At 38.0% G+C, this 24,043-nt stretch overlaps 1 protein-coding gene across 2 annotated transcripts; it reads left to right on the top strand.

Moving 5' to 3' along the window:
• The first annotated feature begins 6,838 nt into the window (after positions 1-6,838).
• On the top strand, positions 6,839-22,414 carry LOC108425342 (sodium- and chloride-dependent GABA transporter 2-like). 2 transcript variants are annotated; one of them, XM_017693921.1, is made up of 15 exons: positions 6,839-6,927; positions 7,304-7,465; positions 9,404-9,538; positions 9,710-9,850; positions 9,961-10,048; positions 10,255-10,387; positions 13,100-13,234; positions 14,244-14,347; positions 14,637-14,761; positions 15,963-16,075; positions 16,672-16,809; positions 19,040-19,142; positions 19,594-19,694; positions 21,117-21,260; positions 22,147-22,414. In XM_017693921.1, exons 1-15 carry the CDS (start codon positions 6,921-6,923, stop codon positions 22,294-22,296), a joined length of 1,779 nt encoding a protein of 592 aa, XP_017549410.1. In that variant the 5' UTR covers positions 6,839-6,920; the 3' UTR covers positions 22,297-22,414. The 2 variants fall into 2 exon arrangements, with proteins under 2 accessions (XP_017549410.1, XP_017549408.1); XM_017693919.1 differs by having other exon boundaries at positions 21,090-21,260.
• The last annotated feature ends 1,629 nt before the right edge of the window (positions 22,415-24,043 follow it).

The raw sequence follows: 24,043 nt of genomic DNA, 5'->3' as shown, positions 1-24,043 counted from the left end.
AATGAAAATTTAGGAAATCACTAAGGTCTTACCGGTCACGTCATAAAACTTAATTTTTCATTCAGTCAACATCGGAGACACAGTTTTGTTACGAAGAAAATTGAGCACTTTGATATGAAACATTGGTAAGGAATGGCAAATTTTAAGAAGTGCTGGATTCTGCCAAGGACCATCAAAAGTTTCTAGCAGCCATTGTTAAATGTAATCCATCCTGCTCATGTAGCTCAATGCACATTCAGCTTTTTTAACATCTAACTTTATAATACTGTAATAAAGAAAATATTTCTGTGCACTGACATTGTCAGTTCCATAAATATCTGGACATTGACACTACAGCATATTTGAGTTGAAGTTAAATAGTAATGTGATGCAGACTTCAGTCTTTAATGTGGGCCACTTACCTCCAAATCCACTGAACAACTAATTTCATATAATCCCCCCCCATTTTACAGGCTACAATCATTAGTTGTTGTGTTTAGTATTTGGTTGCAAATCCTTTGTCAATGACATCCTGAAGTCTGTAACCTATAGACATCACCAGATGCTGGATATCTACCTTATTGATGCTCTGCCACACCTTTCCTAAAGCTGTCATCGGTTCCTGGGGCATTTTACCTTCAGTCTCGCCTTCAATAAATGAAATGGATGCTCATTTGGATTGGGGTCTGGTGATTGACTTGACCATTGCAGAACATCTTTGCCTTAAAAAAAAGTCTTGGGTTGCTTTTGTAATATGCTTCAGCTTATTCTCTGTCTGCACTGTGTAATGCCATCCAATGCTTTTTGAAGCATTTGACTGAATATGAGCTGATACTATAGCCTTTTACACATTAGAATTCATCCTGCCGCTTTTGTCAGTAGTCACTTTGTGAATAAATACAAAGGATCCAGTTCAACAGGCAGCCACACATTCCCACACTATAACACTACCTCCGCCATACTTCACAGATGAAATGGTATGCTCTGGATCATGAGCTATCCCTTCCCTTTTCCGTACACTTCTTGCCCCATCTTTTGTCTTGTCTGTCCATAAGAGAGTGTTCCAGAACTGAGACATGCTGTCATTCTCCTCATTACAATACTGCAGTATGAGAGCAGAGGCTGCAATCGCAGAGGATTAAGAACATCTAGCCACTGTTCTCACTGGATGTTAGTGATGTGTTCACCTTATTATGTTCATCCTGTGTCCGCATAAGTTTCATGTTCAGTTTATGTGAACGCAACATTCACAGGTTGAACATAATGTTATTGAATTATTGTAATAAATAGATTCTGATGACGCTTACTTGGTGCACTCATAACTATAACAATGCACTGTGATTAACTACACAAAAGAATGCGTTTTTTTACTCAATCGACAAGTCTAGTATCATGTAGTATCTGTCACCAAAACATTAGCAGCAGATCCTTTAAGTCCTGTAAGTTGTGAGGCAGAGCTGCTGTAGTTCTGCCAGTCCAGCATATCCCACAGATATTTGATTGGATTGAGATCTGGGGATTTTTTTTAGTGTGCAGAGCAACTTTTTTGCCATGTTTCTCAAAGCATTCCAGAACAATATGTGCAGTATAGCAGGGTACATAATCCTGCTGAAAGACGCCACTGCCAGAAGGAGTACACCTGGTCTGCAACCATGTTTAGGTAGGACTACAACAAGCAAACATTGCCCCAAGGGTTGCACTCCCCACACTGGCTTGTGTTCTTCTCACAGTGCATCCTGGTGCCATCTCTTCCCCAGGTAAATGCCACACACATACCTAGCCATCCATGTGATGTAAAAGATAACAAGATACATCAGACCAGGCCACCTTCTTCCATTGCCCCAAGGTCTAGTTCCAATGCCCGTGTGCCCATCGTAGGCACTCAGCGCTCTGTACAGCTCTGTATTTAACAGTGTGCGATGCACTGTGTGTTGTAACACATTCCTTCTGTAACCATCATTAAAAATTTGTGTGACTTGTGCCACAGTAGCCCTTCTATTGGTTCAGACCAGATAGCCTCTGTTGCACTTTGCACATTATTAAGCCTTGGGTGACCAAACCCTGTTGCTTGGTCATGATTTATCCTACCTGTTGGCAGGTACTCTCCACTGCTGACTGGGAGCACCCCACAAAACTTGCAGTTTTAAAGATGCCCTGACCCAGTCGACTGTCTATAATGCTTTGGCTGTTGTCAAAGTCTTGATGCCTGCCCGTTTCTCCCACATACAACATGTGAAGTCCATAAACTGATTGTCGCTTGCCACATAACATACCCCAGACTTTGATATGTGCCAATATTACGAGCTAATCAGTTATTTACTTTATCTGCTTCACTGATGTACACTATATTGCCAAAAGTATTCGCTCGTCTGCCTTCACATGCATGTGAATGTGAGAGACATCTTATTCTTAATCTTAATATAGGGTTTAAAATGTCGGCCCACCCTTTGCAGCTGTAATATTTGTGAGGTCAGAAACAGATGTTGGACGAGAAGGCCTGGCTCGCAGTCGCAGAAGGTGTTCTATCGGGTTGAGGTCAGGACTCTGTGCAAGCCAGTCAAGTTCTTCCACACCAAACTCATTCATCCATGTCTTTATGGACCTTGCTTTGTGCACTGATGTGCAGTCATGTTGAAACAGGAAGGTGTCGTCCCCAAACTGTTCCCACAGAGTTGGGAACATGAAATTGTCCAAAATGTCTTAGTCTGCTGAAGCATTAAGTTCACTGGAACTAAGGGTCGAGCCCAATGCCTGAAAAACAACCCAACACCATAACCCCCCTCCACCAAATTTTACACTTGGTACAATGCAGTCAGATAAATCCAGACTCGTCCATCGGATTGCCAGACGGATAAGTGTGATTCGTCAGTCCAGAGAACACATCTCCACTGCTCTAGAGTCCAGTGGGAGCGCTTTATACCACTGTATTCAACCCTTTGCATTGTGTTTGGTGATGTATGGCTTGGAAGCAGCTGCTCAGCCATGGAGACCCAGTCCATGAAGATCTCTACGCTGTTCTTGAGCTAATCTGAAGGCCACATGATGTTTGGAGGTCTGTAGTGATCGGCTCTGTAGAAAGTTGGTGACCTCTGCACACTATATGCCTCAGCAGCCATGTTGTGGCTGAGTTGCTGTCACTCCCAATTGCTTCCACTTTGTTATAATACCACTGACAGTGGACTGTGGAATATTTAGTCATGAGAAAATTTCATGACTGGACTGGTTACACAGGTGGCATCTGATCACAGTACCACGCTGGAATTCACTGAGCTCCTGAGAGCGACCCATTCTTTCACAAATGTTTGTAGTAGCAGTCTGCATGGCTAGGTACTTGGCTTGATACACCTGTGGCCATGGAAGTGACTGGAACACCTGAATTCAATGATTTGGATGGGTGACTGAATACGTTTGGCAATATAGTGTGTGTTCAGAAACTTTTTTTGCTCTACTTACATTTGTTCTGTGTGCAATAAACTCGCAGATTCTTGAAGTTCTTTATCTGCTTATGACTTTGTGTAAAAGCTAATAAATAATAATAAATGGGCTAATAAATAAAGCATGGAAACAGCTATAAATATCTGTGACTGTAACCCTAATGCTCAAACACATATATACATATATGCGCAGAATAGCCTGTGCTAAAATTAGCAGTGGTTTGCATTTTAGTGTAAGTAGATGAGTAAAAATGCACACCCCGCTCTCGCATGACCAGGTGATGATCAGTTTAACCAGTTTCATGTCCTCCCTCTTTCACACAGGTCCCTGAGACGTGTGAGGTCAGCTGTCAGTGATTTGAGTCAGTATCTTCTGATTCTGTGATAATCAAAGATTATCTGGAACAAAGGAGGAGGTAATAGTAAGAGAGAATTGTTATGCAAATGTAAAGCCCCCTTATCAAAAAAAAAGCTGAAGTTTCTTCACTTTTTAAATGAAAGAGTTTGGTGTAGTATGTAGACATGGTTACACTTATACATGCTGTCTATATGGACAGCCTGTTTTTGGGCTGTCACCTATATCCCCCTTTTTGCCCTACATCATTTTAGCTCTAGTTTATACCAAATTAAAAGTTTTTCCTATCCAAGCATGAACCACCTAGGAACTTTTCTTTGTAAGAGTATAGGAAATGTATGTATGCTGTATGGTGTGCTTAAACATGCACGGTAATATCTGTAAAGCTGTAACATTAACACTGTTTGGTGAAACTGAAAATTAGACAGAACATTAAAATTACTTAGTGTTAACTGGGAATTCTAGTGTTTATTTTTTTAAATGTCTCTATGGTGAAGCAGTTGAGATGTAAAGTGTACAGTCATTCAGAGTGGTTTGATGTGAAATTGTCTGTTCCTGTGATGGAAACTGGATGTTCGAAGATTTTAATGCTTCTAAAAGCTGCCTCACATAAAGTTATTAGACTAAATAGTTTCAAATACGCATCTCAGACATTGTTTTATGATTGTTTTGAAAGACACGTTTGAAACATTCTTTTTGGAAAAGTGGAAGTTCACAGATTATTTTAGATGGCCAATAAAAAAGGTAGATTTGCACTGTAGATGTAGTGACCCCTGGTTCCTATCACCGAAAAAAAAAAAAAAAATCTCTATGATTAACCATTTACATTAAACCACTCTGAATGACTTTATTTATATCTTAACTACTGAACTTTGAAGAATTTTTGAAAAATTGACAATTCCCTTTCTAATTTCCCTTTAAAAGTCAAACGAAAGTGCCTTACATCTTACTCACTTTGCTTCCTTGATAAAGTATAAACTTCCTTCTTATTCAGTGCTAAAGTAAAGACGGTTGATGTCATTTTATTGATGTCACTGCTTATGACTTTGTGTAAAAGCTAATAAATAATAATAAATGGGCTAATAAATAAAGCATGGAAACAGCTATAAATATCTGTGACTGTAACCCTAATGCTCATCTTAAGACATGAGTCATCGTTTTTACTATGTATTAAAGAAAGGTGAATTTTATGGCTCATGACCATCTGTGATACTTACTTATCATGTTATGAATATGATCAACTTTTCTAAAGAAACTCTGTTCCTGTAAAGAACCCCTCCTGGACACTTTAGTACCTGTTGCGCAAGCTGCACAAACAGCAGGCAGCACTGTTTGTGAACCACGTCGGCTTAATGAACAGCACTACATGGAATTTAACTTACCTTCTCTGTAATTTTTGTGCCAACACGTTCTTTGACCCTGACCTGCACAGGTAAGACAAGTGATGGAAAACCTGAATTCTGCACAAGAGTGTACATTTAAAAAATTATGAATAAAAAGCAGGAACATCATCAAACATAGTTTTAATCGGTGGGATTTTTTCAAACACATATATACATATATGCGCAGAATAGCCTGTGCTAAAATTAGCAGTGGTTTGCATTTTAGTGTAAGTAGATGAGTAAAAATGCACACCCTGCTCTCGCATGACCAGGTGATGATCAGTTTAACCAGTTTCATGTCCTCCCTCTTTCACACAGGTCCCTGAGACGTGTGAGGTCAGCTGTCAGTGATTTGAGTCAGTATCTTCTGATTCCGTGATAATCAAAGATTATCTGGAACAAAGGAGGAGGTAATAGTAAGAGAGAATTGTTATGCAAATGTAAAGCCCCCTTATCAAAAAAAAGCTGAAGTTTCTTCACTTTTTAAATGAAAGAGTTTGGTGTAGTATGTAGACATGGTTACACTTATACATGCTGTCTATATGGACAGCCTGTTTTTGTGCTGTCACCTATATCCCCCTTTTTGCCCTACATCATTTTAGCTCTAGTTTATACCAAATTAAAAGTTTTTCCTATCCAAGCCATGAACCACCTAGGAACTTTTCTTTGTAAGAGTATAGGAAATGTATGTATGCTGTATGGTGTGCTTAAACATGCACGGTAATATCTGTAAAGCTGTAACATTAACACTGTTTGGTGAAACTGAAAATTAGACAGAACATTAAAATTACTTAGTGTTAACTGGGAATTCTAGTGTTTATTTTTTTAAATGTCTCTATGGTGAAGCAGTTGAGATGTAAAGTGCACAGTCATTCAGAGTGGTTTGATGTGAAATTGTCTGTTCCTGTGATGGAAACTGGATGTTCGAAGATTTTAATGCTTCTAAAAGCTGCCTCACATAAAGTTATTAGACGAAATAGTTTCAAATACGCATCTCAGACATTGTTTTATGATTGTTTTGAAAGACACGTTTGAAACATTCTTTTTGGAAAAGTGGAAGTTCACAGATTATTTTAGATGGCCAATAAAAAAGGTAGATTTGCACTGTAGATGTAGTGACCCCTGGTTCCTATCACCGAAAAAAAAAATAATCTCTATGATTAACCATTTACATTAAACCACTCTGAATGACTTTATTTATATCTTAACTACTGAACTTTGAAGAATTTTTGAAAAATTGACAATTCCCTTTCTAATTCCCCTTTAAAAGTCAAGCGAAAGTGCCTTACATCTTACTCACTTTGCTTCCTTGATAAAGTATAAACTTCCTTCTTATTCAGTGCTAAAGTAAAGACGGTTGATGTCATTTTATTGATGTCACTGCTGTTGAATATTATTCGTGAAAGTGAACAGTGAAATATAGTAGTCCACATTTAATTCATAGCAGCCATAGTGCTCATTTATAAAGCCTGTAAAAAATCAGCAATAAAATCATTAAAATGTTAATGTTCTACATGTTCAAGAAAATCTCCATGTTATTCTGAAAACAGTTAACCACAAACATGTTTTCCTCTCATTTGATCTTTCCAAAACTTGTGAAACACTGTCATTAGTCTCAGGGTGAAAGAGGGCTCATGAGTGTATTTGTGAATGAAGGGGTGGTGTAAGTGGGAGGGACAGTCCAGAGGAGGGTGGATTAGGAACCCAAACATGAACTCATTATAACTGTATAGGAAAGCCTGACAACTTCTGGAGCTGTTTTCTTATACAATGAAAGGTAAGTTGTAGAGCTATGGCTTGTTACAACTTGGCTAAACTATTAGCAACAGTAATGTATGATTTTACAGCTTATGCAGAAGCTTAATCATGAATTTCTGATTGGAAGCATTGTTAAAGCTAATGCAAGTTAAAGAAAGACTTTATTTCTATGTAGTGTTACTGGAGAGACTGAAATCAATGACACTGGACTTTGAGATCATGTTGGTGTGAAAAGTGTTCATAGATGTTGTTCATTAACATTTGCATGAACTTATCAAACCAGCGTTCTAATCTATGTGAATTCATCTTGAACACAACTGAGATCACATTGATGTAAAATGAACTGCGATGTTTAACAACTTTAATGTCAAAATGTGAACTGTAATGTATGAAAGATATAACTGAAAGTCAAGAAAGTGGTCAAGAAAGTGATGAGAAGATACAAGAACGAGGTCAATGGAGCAGCAAACTGGAATTTGTGCTGTCTGTTGCTGGCTCTATCATTGGCTTGGGCAACATGTGGAGATTCCCATACTTATGCTACAAGAATGGAGGAGGTGAGTTCTAGAAGTTCTACCGTCTAAAGTACACTATGTTTGAAGGGATTAGTGTGGATAGTACCTCAGACTTGCCTTCTTTCTTCATAGGGAGAATCTTGGAGATAAGATTGCAAGTCAGAGTTCAGAGTGACAGCAGTTGCTTGGACTCATGCCACTGTTTTGTCAGACAGCTGACAGATGTGGCTGTTTTTGGATTTCTGAAACCTGATCACTCTTTAAACAGCCTCATTCTTAGGCTAATGTTCCACTGATTCTGCTAAGCTGAACATTTATCTAACAAGCAGCTGTACTTACAAAACACAAATGACATTAAATAAAAATAATAGAAATGACAGGAAATACTCATAATTGTTGGCTGTTTTATCAGAAACACCTATATATACCACATTGGTATGGTTTGTAGGTTCACAGTTACTAACTGTCACCCATCTGTTAATGCACATTTGTTTACGCCTCTATCCTGCCCATCCTTAGGAAAAAGGGCCACCATAGCACTGTCGCTGATCACGTATTATTTGGGTTGTTGATCATTCTCAGCACAGCAGTGGTACTGACATGGTAGTGGGATGGTCAGTACGTCAGTTAGAGCAGCTTTGGTGGAGTTTTTAAACACTGTGTACATTCGCCGTCTGCTCTGTAAGACACACATATCTTGTTGATATACAGTTAGTGACTGTAGCTCAACTTTTTCTATGTGCAGTTTGTAAGTCATTCTCTAGTCTTAGCCAGTGGCCCGTTTCTGACTAAAGGCTGCTGGCTGTATGTTTTCTGGTGTTGGACTGTTCTCAGTCCAGCACTCACACTCCAGAAAAACTGCTGTGCCTGAAACACTCATACCATTAATGGTCTGCCACTGAAATAATATCTGATCAGTGGTAGTCTTATGGTGGTCCCTTTCAACTGGTAAATGGGGTTGGGGGAGGCTGATAAATTCTGGAACAATTGATGGGCTACAGTCAGTAATTTCAAGTCTACATAGATGTTTTATATGATAGGTTCTTCTGATAAAATGGCCAATTAATGTATTTAAATGGCTCATACATTTTTCTTTTTTTCTTTCTTTGAGCTCCACATTTGTGTGGTTGTATGTTCCAAAAATGATTATGCTTCATTTTTACATGACCGTTTTCCAGGCTCTCTTTATCCCTTGCAATTAAACTGGTTGTGTTTGTTACTGTGTCTTTAAGGTTGATATAAATGAGCTTTAATTAATTGGCTGTTCTGTATTGTGTTTCATTCAAAAAGCAGTCTGGGCTACAACACTCCTCAGAACTTCTAAATGAATGAGCAGGGCTAAACTGCAGCAAGCCGCATAGATGGATATTCTGATGGATATATATGTTGGTTCTTCTGGTGTCACAGCGACAATTAATTCAAAACGGGTTGTTTTTGTAGCATAGTTTACATATCATAACTTTACAGGAGAGGGCAAAAACGTTCTTTACTTTCAATGTAAGTTAATGGAAAAAGTTTTTATTCTAAGTAATTCTGGACCACTTCTATTGGTCTGATCATCATTAAACTGTTACATAATGTAAAGGACAGCTGCTGAGCTAAAATGATGCAGAAAAGTAAAAATCGCAAAAATGGAGATACATGTTAGCAACGATATATGGACCTTATGGACTGGGTAGTGAATGTTTTAACAAACTTTACATTTATATATTACAAACTCCTTATTTCAAAAAAGTGAGGGCAAGTTAGTATTTCCATGATATGGCCCCTTACATAAGTGCTTTCATTGTTTTGGACACAACTCAAACCCCTGTATCTCCACGGCAAAGAACACAGTGTTTGTACATGTAAAATGTAGAAATGTATAACCCAAAACAGATGTAATAATGAGTCATTTAAGCAGAAGTTATGGATGTAGCTGCATGTTCTATCTTCACTGTGCTATGTTATATTCATAATACTCCACTTTGGTAAATGCAGGTGCCTTCCTCATTCCATACCTCATTTTCCTGTTCACCTGTGGGATTCCTACGTTTGTCTTGGAGACAGCTTTAGGCCAGTACACCAGTGAGGGAGGCATCACTTGCTGGAGGAAAATCAGCCCTCTCTTTGAAGGTAACACATTTATCTGTTCTATTTTATGAGAAAACGTTCTTGCTTTGTTCTAAGGGCAAACATTTTACCCTGCTTTTTGTAATTGGCTCCAGTAGATGAGTGCTGATGTTTTCTATTCTGTTTGTTGATCTATTTTGGTTTAGCCTTTTACATTAATGTTCTTCTTCACAGGACTAGGCTATGGTACACAAGTGATTGTATCCTTACTGAATTGTTACTATATTATTGTTCTGGCATGGGCCATCTTTTATTTGTACTACTCTTTCTCCTGGGACTTGCCATGGTCCTCATGCTGCAATTCTTGGAATCTAGGTGAGAAGATTACTTTCTACAGCCATTAGTTCTTAGAAGTACAAACTCACTGTTTGGAATGTGCATGACATGCTGGGTACCTCAGTGTTGGGCCATTGTTTTTGTCAAAGATACTTGTATGGAGTTCCAAAGGAAGAATGATTCTGCCAACTTCACATTGACTGCAAATGCCACTTCTCCTGTTATTGAGTTCTGGGAGTAAGTTCTGGTTCTATTATAGCATATTCTTTTAGACTACTTTAGTGTTGGTCCAACCCTTAGTAAATGTTAAATTAGTTTTTTAATATTATATTGTGTAGTGCTTGGATCCCTGAAATTGCCAGTCCAGTTACATATACCTCTGTTCGTAAAATGAGTGAAGTTATTGGCCGTGTTCAAGATGTTTATTTGATCCGTGTGAACAGGAGAAGGGTGTTGCGGCTCTCTCCAGGTATTGACCAGATGGGCTCTGTGAACTGGGACCTGGCCTTGTGTCTGCTTATTGCCTGGATCATGTGTTACTTCTGCATCTGGAAAGGAGTGAAATCAACAGGAAAGGTTGGTTTGGTCTTTCTGCGAGTGAATAATGCGTTAGCTATTATGCTTTCCTTTGTAACTCATTGGTCCAGTGGACACCGACCTTTTTTTCCTGGAGAGATACCTTCATGAAGAGTTGCCTACCAACCCAGAGCATGGGTCTATCTCATGAAATAGGATTCCTTGCTTTGCTTCTTGCTAATTTTTAACTTAGCTCAATCTTACCCTGGATTTTTTTGTCTCACAAAGGTGGATCATTTTTTACCAGGATACATCACTGTAGCAATTTATCCTGCACATTTAACCTGCATTAGGGCTTAAGCTCAGGATTATCATATCATTATTCTAAACAGCTCTTGGACTAATGCAGGCCCAGACTTTGACCAAATTCTGATCTGGGACAGCCTCTGAAAGAGTTGGACTCTCTGGTCTTTATGTTTTTTTTAGTGACGTTTGTGGCATTTTGTGTTTTATATTCCTTTTCTATGGAGGCAACTAAGAATTTTGAACACTTAGGTGAGAAGGGACACAAACTACCATGGAGTAAACTGTAACATATAGATTTTTTTTGTAATTAAACATTCCCATAGCAATGCCATCTGTGAATTGTGACAGATATTTCTGACTGACAAGATTTACCCTGAAGTGGTTTTCAGAAGTGATTTTTAATTACTCAAGTAAACATTGAGTTTAGTCAATTTCCTCCAAACAATCAAAGAGTTTTGTATATATGCTTCAATATAAATTTAAAACAAATACATTTTTGGAAGTTGTTTTGTACATATTAATCAAGAATATAATCAAAATAATATATTTTTTCATTTTATTGTGGTGAACTTTGACAGACATTTTTCACAAGCCGTAGTCTGGTTCAAACAACAGAGAACTGTTTTGATGTAATTGTGTCATGTATCGCAGTACATGACTTTTTAGTGACCTTTACAGCTAGCCCATCAGACCGTACAGTTAAGGCTCTCTATGCGCTTAGATGTCATTTTTGCACTCCTCTCACTTTTGCCTGAATTTGAATTCAACTGGCCCACAACGACCAATCCACTTTCCAGGAAACTGTTCATCTAGGAATGCTCGGAACTGACACCCATGATGTGGTGATGCACCATCTTGCTGGAAAAACTCAGGGAACGTGCCAGCTTCCAAAGTGGATTGGTCTCCACTCCACAAGGTCTCCTGATCTGACCCCCTTAGACTTTTATCTTTGGTGTCATCTGAAGGCAGTTGTCTATGCTGTGAAGATACAAGATGTGCAGCACCTGAAACTACGGATACTGGAAGCCTGTGCCAGCATTTCTTCTGCGGTGTTGCTATCAGCGTGTGAAGAGTGGGAGAAGAGGGTTGCATTGACAATCCAACACAATGGGCAGCACTTTGAACACATTTTATAAGTGGTCAGAAACTTGTAAATAACTCATGAAAGAATTTTTTCTTGTGAAATTCTCAATAAGTTTGATGTGTCACATGACCCTCTTCCCATTGAAAAAACTAAAGTTGGATCCAAAATGGCCGACTTCAGAATGGCCACCATGGTCACCACCCATCTTGAAAAGTTTTCCCCCTCCCAGATACTAATGTGCCACAAACAGGAAGTTAATATCACCAACCATTCCCATTTTATTTGGGTGTATCCATATAAATGGCCCACCCTAATTCTGCCCCAACAGAAAATCCTGAAAAAAACATTTTTTCTTTTTTGAAAACAGCCTGTCACGTATATGCAGCGTGATTTTGATAGTGTTTCATTGTTTTTATCTCACTTCATTTCAATTTCATTTCAACATTTGAAAGACGTTTAAAAAAACTCACTTTATTTAAAGCCTGTAATGGCTTGGCATAAAGCTCGATAAAGTAATATAATGCATTGCAACATAAGTGTCTAAACTGTCCTTATGAATAAATATCATAAACCATTAGCCCAACTTTATAAAGTCATACAATCTTACATTATAAAGTGTTATGCATCTAATTATAACAATTTAGAACCAATTTGACAAGCTCATGCCTGGTATTATAAGGCATCATGTATTGTCATAAGACACCTTATTAATGCATTTATAATGAATTAGAAATACAATATTCATAGGAATTATTATCAAATTTGATTGTTCAAAGTCCACATAACACTAAGGCCCTCTTACATGTTAAGATTAAAGATTGAAATTGCATTTGTTTCCAGGGCAAATCCATGTAAAAGTGTTATTGGTGAAAAGCTAAAATACACCTTTCTTTGCTTGAGAGTGGAAAGCCGTGCCCACTACAGGCAGCTTTCTCTCTTGTGCCCTAGCACAATACTTTTATATGGATTTGCCATGGAAATAAAGGCAATTAAAATCTTTTATCATAACATGCAGGAATGCCTTGGTGTGAAGTGGACTACCTAGAATCAGTAATTGAGCAAGCCATATCCTCCATTTTCAAGTAGCCTGTTTAGTTGCTTCTCATGATTGGCTGTTCATCATAAACAGCCCACTCCACTTTCAGATGTATGCACACAGGGTTGAATCTTAGCTTGAATATCTGAACCTGAGTTAACAGAGCGAGCTATTAACCACTGTTGTAAAGTGACTCAGTCAAGACATTTGTTCGTTTTTATGAAGCTGAAGCAGAAACCTTGTCTGCTGTGCTTGCTTTGTGAGACAGCTCCCTGGATGCCCTCACTCACTAAATCTCACTCAGAAGATTTATTCATTCAGTGTTGTTTTGTCTTCATTTCTGCAGGTTGTGTATTTTACCGCCACCTTTCCCTACCTCATGCTTCTGGTGCTTCTCATTCGAGGCCTTACCTTACCAGGGGCAGTGAGGGGCATCCAGTTTTACCTGTACCCTGACGTTGGGCGTTTAGCTGATCCACAGGTACAACTCAACCACACTGACATGCTTATATCTGTGGTTCTGCATCCTCTGTATGGCTGTATGATATGGACAAAATACTATTCATGATTATATTATACAGCTACATACTATGATATCCCTTCCAATATACTAACAACACAATGGTAAACCGTTAATGTGACATGGTTAAAGATTCGGCCTGCATTATTTCTGACCAAATTGATTTGATCACATGAATGCCTTGATTGACCAGGATGCTCATATCACACAATACATAGTAATTGGTTAGAGGCTCATTTGCATATTGTAGCCTTCTACAATGTCAGTGTCCTAAAGGTGGATATCATGATTACATTTAGCAAACAATATTTTTTGCAGTCCAATGTTAATATTTACCAAGTAAGTGCTGACTTTTGCTTTCAAGTAGAGCTGTTGCATTAAAATTCTCCTTATTTGGTTGCTCTTCAACAGGCGAGCACCTTAGTTGAGGTCAAGTCCCTCCTTTGGGGATCACAGTGTGTTTTGACCCCATCTGGGTTTCAAGAAAGAGATCACAAAGAGGGGAAAGTCTCCTGGCTGTGTTTGAGAACAGAACAGAGTCCTCCCTGATTCAAACATTGCCCCCAGTCCAAGTGTTTTGTTTTGTTAATTTACAGATGTGTGACTAGACCCCAGAAAAAAAAGAATAAGAACATAATACAAATGCAATAGTAAAGAAAGTCATAAAAATAAAATAAAATAATTGCTGCTTAAAAAAGTGTTTTTTTACACACTATTATCAATATTACATTTAAACACTCAGCAGACCTGTGTAGGTTCACTTGGTGGGTTTGGATAGCAAATAAAATGACTACATTTGTGTTGTAGACAATGTGACCCATGATTCTGATCACCACCACTATAAAGAAATCAAGTTGAAGAATGTATCATTTCAATCAAGCCACTCAAAGATTTTCTTTACGTGCCAGTGACTCTCTTACTCAAAGATTTGAAAAATCAGTGAAATTCTCTGTGTTTTTTTTTTAACCAGGTGTGGATGGATGCAGGAACCCAAATTTTCTTCTCATATGCCCTCTGTTTAGGGAGTCTAACAGCACTAGGGAGCTACAACAAGTACAACAACAACTGCTACAGGTACTGCATGTATCTGTGGTACCATTTACACTACAATCCAAATGTGTTTGAATGTTAACACAGTTTATTTCTTTTGCATTGTACTCCAGCACATAGGATGTGAAATGAAACCGTGACGATGAGGTTAAAGTGTTGCAGAACATCAGCTTTAATCTGAGGGTTTTTACATCCTTATTGGACGAAATAATAATAGGGTTTTTTTTGTGTACACGTCCCTTTTCAATGTACACATTAGAGAGAGATCATATTGTTATTATTGCTTCTAGTAATAAATATGTTTCTATCACAGGGACTGCTTGGCTCTCTGCTTTCTAAATAGTGGAACAAGCTTTGTGGCTGGCTTTGCCATCTTCTCCATTCTTGGTTTTATGTCATATGAGCAGAACGTACCGATTTCTGAAGTGGCCGAGTCTGGTAAGAGTTTTTCTGGAAATATTTCAATGTCAGATCAGTTTGAGGCCTTTTGCAATTTCACTGCATCAAAATTTTTTTAGTTGTTCATAAATTCTTGGTAGAGTTGTCACAATTACTTTTGTTCAAAATGATTGCTCAGTTTAAATTCAGTTACTAATTAGCCACTTAATATCCCAGGCTTATTATAACTTATGCTTATATTTGAGTCATGCTTAAGTTGTAGAACTGTTTAATAAAAGTTTCAGACTACCATGTAAGGGGTATGTAACTGCTTGATGACAATGCATAGTTTTAATACTTGTCACTCTCCTATTCTTACTTAAAGGGGAATTCCTCCGATTTCTCAAAAATTCTATGGTTGAAGTTGAAAAAATTCCTTCAGAATGTTTTGATGTGAAGTGCATTGTAGAGAAACTTTCTAACTCAAATTTCTTTACAGTGGTGGGGATAGGAACCAGAGGTCACAATGTCTAAAATCTAGACATTATATTTACTATCTAAAACCACTAGTGAACCTATAGGTGTCTTCTGAGGTTGTATATGTTGATGATGGTAAAAGAGTGGCTTAACTGAAAAACGAGTTTTCTTTGAGGACTATTTTGCTTTACAACACCCTGCATGTACCTCTCTGTTATGAATGGTTTAAAAAAAAACATTTTGGGTTAAAATGTTGTTTCAAAACTATTATCAAACATGTCTCAGACATCAGATAACATGCGTATAATCATTTCCTATAATCATTTTCTGTGATGTAGAGATATCACCGCCACTGACTCTACAAGTTTCTGTAAAAAGTGGAACCAGCCAGAAGCTGATTTTAAAAACTTGAGGTTTGGATTGATGTAAAATATTGCTTGTTTTAGGTTAAACTGATATTTGAATTTGCATACTTTTATTAAATATTTATTTGAGTTGAATAAGATCAGTTAAATAGTTTACTATGAAGTACATTTGTAGGCTGAACAAACCATTTTTACAGTGCATCAACTGACTCTGAACAACTCTGTCAGCCACTTAATGATGCAATCATGCAGAAACTTTGAAAAATTAATGGAATTGCCTTGTGATTCCCCTTGGTTCATGAGTTTGCCTTGTACTGGGGAACTAATACATGGATGGCTAAGTCCATTATTACATATGCTTACGGCCAGATGCAGGTCTACAGAGATGTTAGATAGACCAGTGTCTCAATGCATTTCAGGTCCTGGTCTGGCCTTTATTGCATACCCCAGGGCTGTTTCAATGATGCCCTTCTCTCCTCTGTGGGCCTGCTTCTTCTTCATCATGATAATCTTCCTTGGACTGGACAGTCAAGTAAGCTTTTAGTCACTATTGTCATTTAAGCTTGTGCACACATTTACCTGACATTATGCAATGCAATGTGTCCTGTACCTGGAAGCTGTATTTGTTTTGTGAGTCACATTTGAGGACAGGTGTGTTCTGTTTTTAAGACTGTTGTTGGATTTTTTTGTGATTTTGCTCTGAAACCTGACTGGATGATTGGCATGATAAAATCACTGACAATCACAACATAAAATGTGTGGTATTGTTTCCTAGAGATCACTATCACAAATATCATCATGGAAAATTATATTTGTGTAAAAATAAACCTTATTAATCGTGACTATGTTAAATCATTGCAAGCCCATAATGAAAACATGCTAATTTGAATTTAAAACACTTTGTAAAGGTAGATGTCTTCAAATCTTTGGCAGGCAGCGTATAGGCCAGTGGGCATAAATGGGTAAATGAACTAATTCAAGGTGTGAACAGGGCCATAGATAAAGGCATCCTTTGAGAATGTACTGGACATTTGTTCTTGTTATTCACTGTAACTGATTTAATGCACTGCTGTTATCTGACCAACTCCAGCAGTGGCTATTTAACCTATTTTATCTCTCTAACTGTAGTTTGTGTGTGTCGAGAGCCTGGTCACAGCCATAGTGGACATGTATCCAGCTGTGTTTCGGCGTAAGAACCGTAGGGAGCTGCTCTTGTTTGTGGTGTCCTTCCTCTCCTTCCTTGTGGGTCTCATCATGCTGATGGAGGTGAGGACTTAAGCTTCGTGACGCTGCTTGTGCAGATGTTGGTTTGTCATCTGTGAAAAAGTCAGAGATGGGACTTAATTTACTTCATTTCTATTCAAAACAGCTATTAAGTACGAACTATTGATTTTTCAGGAGATTTTTAAAGAGAGTATATATAAGACAAGGCACTTGCACAAGGAAGGGAAAAATCAAAAGAAAATAAGAAAGAAAAAAACAAAACAAAACAAAAAAAACAGGAGCTTCCAAAAGTTCTTTTTTTAACATACAGAAAATATAACATACATGTAGGAAACTATCGGGTAAATATAGTAAGACATGGTAGACCCTCAAAACTGTCCCCATCAGATAAACAGCACTGTGTGTTGACATGCTCTGTTTCAGTCTCAGGACTAGCAGCACCACTTGTTTCTTCTTCAAGGAAAATTGATTGGCACATCAGAACATTTCTGACTCTGATGTTGTTTCTTTGTTAATGCTGCATACACTGAATGGCCTAAAGTATGTGGACACTTGCCCATCATACCTGTACAAGCTTGTTGGACATCCCATTCCAAAACCATGGGCATTAGTATTCCCGCTCTACTGGGAACACTTTCCACAATATTTTGGTTTATGTCTGAGGGAACTTGTGCCCATTCAGTCAAAAGAGCATTTGTGGGAGGTTCAGGCACTGATGTGGGATGAGAAGGCCTGGCTCACATTCAACATTCCAGTTCATCCCAAAGGTGTTAAGTGGAGTTGAGTTCAGCACTACGTGCAGGCCACTGGAGTTCCTCTGCACCAAACTCACCAAACCATGTCTTTCTGGGCCTCGCTTTGTGCACAGTCAGGCTAGAAAAGGAAAGGACCTTCCCCAAACTGTTGCCACAAAATTGAAAGCATATAATGGCCTAAAATGTCTTGGTGTGCTGTAGCATTAACACTATTCTTCACAGGGGCCCCATGCTTGAAAAACACCCCAAAACCATTATCCTTCCTCAACCAAAATGTACTGTTGGCACTATGCATTTCAGTAGATAATGTTCTCTAGGCATCCACCAATCTCAGATTTGTCCATCAGGCTGCCAAGTAGTGAAGCGTGAATCAACACTAAACAGAATATATTTCTACTGCTCCAGAGTCCAGTGGCAGTGTGTTTTATACCACTCCAGCTGACAGCCGCCATTGCATTTTGTTTGCAGCTGCTTGGCCATAGAAACCCATTTCATGAAGCTCCCGATGTTTGTGCATACATTGCTTCCAGAGGCAGGTTAGAACTTTCGGAAAGTGAGAAAAAAACAGAAGATTTTTGTGCGCAACGTTTCAACACTCAGTGGCCCACTCTGTTTGCATGGCCTACCACTTTGTGGCTGCACTGTTGCTCCTAGATGCTTCCCATTCAAGATAATATCACTCAGGCTATGACGTGTATTCCACAAACAAAGATTCGCATCAGAACCATGTGGAGTCTGCCTGCAAAGTGTTTCACGAAGTGGAGAAGGAGCAAAGCGAATCTTAATGGGTGATTTTATGGCCAGGAAGTTCTACACTACATCATACATCATATTTACTGAAATTATTAAAGAAACTAATACTTATTGCACTTCTTCTAAGAGGATAATGTCAGGGAGAAAACCACTGTAGGTTTAATTTTTCCTAGTCAGCCCATGTAAACATTAACAATGTAAGCAATGCCTTGAACACCAACAAGCATCGTGTTTCTACATTAAAGTCAACTACTCACCACACTGTGGTAGTGAGCGATGCTCATCATCCATTTCTCAAGAGTTTTAGTAACCTTCAATGATAACAATGCAAAGAATGGTACAAATACCAGTGACTTAATATTTGTCTTCAAGTTGAATATTTTTTATATCACAAATGCAAGTAAATGCAAGTCCTTCTACCCCACAACTCAGAAGGATAAGTGGTTTGGATGATGTGTGTGTGCAAGTCTTTCTATACTGCTCAGCATTCACTGTCTGATTCAATTTTACCTGTCTTCTATAATGGTGTTTTGGGTGGAATACACTCTGCCATCTAAACATAGCCTTACAGTTGACTGGGGCAGATCTAGCAGTGTCCTTCAGTATGAGCTATTCTACTGCCAGTGTTTGTGGAGATTGCATGGCTATGTACTTGATTTTCAGTTTGATTAATGATCAGCCTTTAAGCTACAATATATTTGCAAAACGTAACTTTATTGCTTTTTTTTTACATTGTCATACATTTGCATACGTGTGATTAACAGGGTGGGATGTACGTATTCCAGCTTTTTGACTACTACGCAGCCTCAGGCATGTGTCTGCTCTTCATGGCCATATTTGAGACTGTTTGCATTGCCTGGGTCTATGGTAAGTTATGATAAATGACAGAAAAGATAAGTGTTATGACGATTGCTGTTATTGATTATTACCATCCAAAACAATAACACCAAACCAAATGATGGCTAAAAATATTCCTAATCTTTCCTTGAACCTGTACAGTTTGTGGAATAATCTTTGATCTGTGTGTCGCTTGGCACTTATAGCAAACTGTTAGTAATCTACATTTCTTTGTGGGAAAAAAATAGTTTATAGTGATTAATAATAATTCAGTTTATTTATTCAACGTTGGTGCGTTGTGTCATCTTATATTTTGGTGCTGTCTAAAGAGAAACTAATTAGTCTAAATGTCTAAATGTTATATAGTTAACCATATGCAATGCAAACGCACTGGGCAGATAAATTGTTTCAGCACTGATCTTTGCTCCAGATTTGGTTGAGATTTCTGCTTACTTATTTGTTCATGCTCTTGTTTTCTCAGGTGCTGATCACTTCTATGATAATATAGAAGATATGATTGGCTACCGTCCAGGCCCTCTAATTAAATACTGCTGGAAGTTTTTTACCCCATTCACCTGCATAGTGAGTATCACCGGACTGCATTTACCCAGTTTATTTTTCAACAGACCAAAATTCATATAAAGTACTGTGAAAAACACAGAGACCATCCTTTATTTATTTCATTTCAACACTATTTAAGATGTGGGGATTTGGTGACCTCTCTGGTGGAAATATATAATTGTATGCAACTTGCTGAAGAACATTTTGGAATGTTGGCTGTTCAGAACCACACAAGATGAATCTGATGACCGTGAGTGCATGGAAAGAGTATTCGAAGAGAACTCAGTCCAAACTTGGTGAAGGATGCATCTTCTGAGGATGGAAGTGAATTTGCTAGTACTGTTTTCATCAGTAAAATGCTGATTTTGCATTTGAGACCTAAACATCAAGTTGGGCTTTCTTTTTGAGCCTGTGCATGTGATGTTAACACGTCAAGAAAATCCGTCCCAGTACCTCTGACTTCTAAATGATCATTTCAGGCCTTACAGGGTGACTCACAGTTGCGCACACACATCATATTTTAGTGTGTTCTTTTTTTCTCCAGATTCAGTAATGCTGCTTCTTTCAGTTTTAACAAAAATATTACATAGTGCTGCTGTAAAGCCTTCATGAGAGAGAGGAGAAAATCATGCTGGACTCATCATTCTTCACATCTAAAAATCCACGGGTGTTTCTGTCCATCCTTCAACTATGAGAAAACAACTCAACACTATGAGTTATGAGCTTGAAAGGATGTATCGCTGTCAAGAGTAGACAAGAATGGACAAAAAATTAAATAAAAGAAAAAAGAAAAAGTTGGCAAAGAAAACTGCTGCTGTTCTTTGAACAATGGGAGCAATGGACTGACCCCCCGGAGTCCAGACCTCAACATCACTGAATGTGTTTGAAATCACATGGATCATGAGAAGCAGAAAATATAACCAACTTATAAGATGGAACTTTGAAAGTGAAAAGGAAAGGAAAAATATCCCTGAAGATTTTTCTGAAAAACTGAAAAAACTGAAATGGAAACAATAAAAAACAAAGTGAGGAAAAACTAAATGCTGATTTTTAATATTATATTTAGATGCAGAGGGTGTTTCCTGGCTCTGGTTATTGTTGAAAAATTAATAACTTGTATTTAATGGTCATTTTAACTGGAAATTAAATAAATGAAAGGTGATCTCTGACTTTTGCACAGTACTGTGTAGATACCTTATGCTGATAAGTTGCAAATCATTCTGAAATCTTACTTGTGTTTTTTCCCCCAGTATTGTTTATTATTTGTAATGAACATTTGTTAGAATGTGATGCCTGCTTGTGCTTTTTTTGGATACTGATTGAGTAGTCGTGTTGGAAAATACACATGGAAACCATGCAAAAGTAGTATGAGGTCATGCTCTATATTAACTTTTTTGTTCTGTTCTGCATGTATAGTCCACCTTTGCTTTTTCTCTCGTCAAGTACACACCTCTGAGATACAACAGTGTGTATGTGTATCCTTGGTGGGGTTATGCAGTAGGATGGCTCCTTGCTCTGTCCTCCATGCTGTGCATCCCCTCATGGATGATCTTCAAGATTGCCAGCACAAAAGGAACTCTAATAGAGGTATTATAAGCCATTGTAAAATACTTGATATATACACATAAACACACACATCAGCTGAAATCTGTTTTAGGGGTGGGAACATGACAATATATTATCACTACCATGATGACTTATATTGCAATTTTCCGACTGTATTGTGAATATCGTCAGCGGAGAACACGGATCAGCTGCATGTTTTATCACAAGACAGATTAGATTCAGCTGGATTTACTGACCCCTTAAAATCACATCTTTATCTCTAGTTCTATTATAGATCTATTTATTTCTTATTTCTATTTTTTAGATCTATTCCTGTAAAGTAACAACAGTAGTGTCAAAATACAGCATATATATGTATGTTTAATATATATACAGCAAAATACAGCATATATATGTATATTTATATATGTAGATTTAAATATTTATATATATGCTTTGAAAAGCATTATTAGCTGTTCCAACTTATCACAATTGTGTATCATGTGTTCTGAATACATTTTTAAGTAAAATGATATTGTAATTGTGCTATATTGCCCAACTTAACCAGTGCATCAACTTACTGAAAACCATTGTGCTGTTCATGGAATAATTCATAGAATAATTTTTGACTGTCATGATTGTCATATAGCTAGGCATATTGAACTATATTGCTTTTTGGAATAATTGTTTGTTGTGATTATTATTAATAATAAATGCGAACATTGATGTTTTTTGATGGAATTATTGTAACAGTTATTCTATCAGTCATCCTATTCTTGAACAAACACTGTAACTGTGGTAAAATCACTGTAATGCATGGCCTCTTGTGACTTATTGCTTTATAATGTTACCTTCAAATGTGAAGTTCTAATATCTGCTTACAGCAACACCTAAAAACAGCTTCCTTCCTCTTCCTCTCTCCCTGTAGCGCCTCAAAATTCTTACTAAACCATCAAGTGATTTACCCAAAACCAAGAAGGAGGAAGAGAGGCTGCTGGCTATTTTTACTGTGGGGAACTCAGCCTTACCTCACAAGGACGACATCCTCCCAGAGCATCTGAAGGACACTAAATTTTAGATTTTTTTATTTTTCACTCAGTCCATCTGTTTGACTCTTCATCAACTTCATCTGCCTGAGAATACTTCAAGTAGGACAGACAAAAATAAAAAAATAAAATAATTCTGAGGAACAAGAACAGAGACGTTTTGCTTCAGAGTTGGGGAACTCTGGTCCCAGAAGGCCAGATTCCTGCACAGTTTGGTGATTTTCCTCCCCAAGCACATCTAATTCTACTCATCAACTCATTGCCAGGTTTAGTTTGTGTGCTACAGCAGAGAAATCATCAAACGATGCTGGACTCTAGGCAGATTTGAAAGGCTGTCACTGATACAGAGGCAGTATTACTGTGCACACAAATACACACAGTGATAAAATAATAATGTTTAAATTGACTTAATGTACACAATTTCTACACGCATTCCACATTCCAGCCCTTCTTCATAAACTGCAGTGGTTCTTTATCCCTTTCCGAATTCAATACAAGTTGCTGGTTACAACATTCAAAGCCATCACCTGACTTTTTTCCTCCATATGTAGCTGAACTTCTACATGCACTCCAGCCTGTACGCTTAGGTCCTCTGGTACTGCTCTGCTTACTCTGTTATAGAACTCAAGCCCACCTCTTTATGCAGTGCTATTCTTCCTTCTAAATTCTCAACCTGGTTTAAATGATGCTATCACTGCTGTAGGGTTCTTTATGTTTATTTCTGTACTGCTTCTCTTCTGTTATCCACTGTCCCCTCCCTCAGCTCTGTTATCTGTCCACTGTCTCCTCCCTCTGCTCTGTTATCTGTCTGCTTTGTTTCTACTATGTTTGCCTGATTTGTTCATGGATTTTGTAATGCAAGCTTGAATTTAGCTCTATATTTAAGTAAATTATTATTATTATTATTATTATTATTATTATTATTATTACAACCCCAATTCCAATGAAGTTGGGACGTTGTGTAAAACATAAATAAAAACAGAATACAATGATTTGCAAATCCTTTTCAACCTATATTCAGTTGAATACACTACAAAGACAAGAGATTTAATGTTGAAATGGAAAACTTTATTGTTTTTTGCAAATATTCACTCATTTTGAATTTGATGCCTGCAATACATTCCAAAGAAGTTGGGACAGGGGCAACAAAAGACTGGGAAAGTTGAGGATTGCTCAAAAAAACACCTGTTTGGAACATTCCACAGGTGAACAGGTTAATTGGACACAGGTGAGTGTCATGATTGGGTATAAAGGGGGCATCCCTGAAAGGCTCAGTCGTTCACAAGCAAGGATGGCATGAGGTTCACCACTTTGTGAACAACTGTATGAGCAAAAAGTCCAACAGTTTAAGAACAACGTTTCTCAACGGGCAGTTGCAAGGAATTTAGGGATTGTAACGGATATTACCACACGGGCTCAGGAACACTTCAGAAAACCACTGTCAGTGAACACAGTTCGTCGCTCCATCTACAAGTGCAAGTTAAATCTCTGCCATGCAAAGCGAAAGCCATATATCAACAACACCTAGAAACACCGCCGGCTTCTCTGGGCCCGAGCTCATCTGAGATGGACTGACGCAAAGTGGAAAAGTGTCCTGTGGTCTGACGAGTCCACATTTCAAATTGTTTTTGGAAATCACGGACGTTGTGTTGTCCAGGCCAAAGAGGAAAAGGACTGTCCAGATTGTTATCAGCGCAAAGTTCAAAAGCCAGCATCTCTGATGGTGTGGGGGTGTGTTAGTGCCCATGGCATGGGTAACTTGCACATCTGTGAAGGCAC

The sequence above is a fragment of the Pygocentrus nattereri genome, chromosome 1, assembly GCF_015220715.1.
Source record: "Pygocentrus nattereri isolate fPygNat1 chromosome 1, fPygNat1.pri, whole genome shotgun sequence".
Classification (NCBI taxonomy): Eukaryota; Metazoa; Chordata; class Actinopteri; order Characiformes; family Serrasalmidae; genus Pygocentrus; species Pygocentrus nattereri.
Note: the sequence above shows the minus strand (reverse complement) of the source record. Positions and strands in the feature narration are given on the sequence as shown.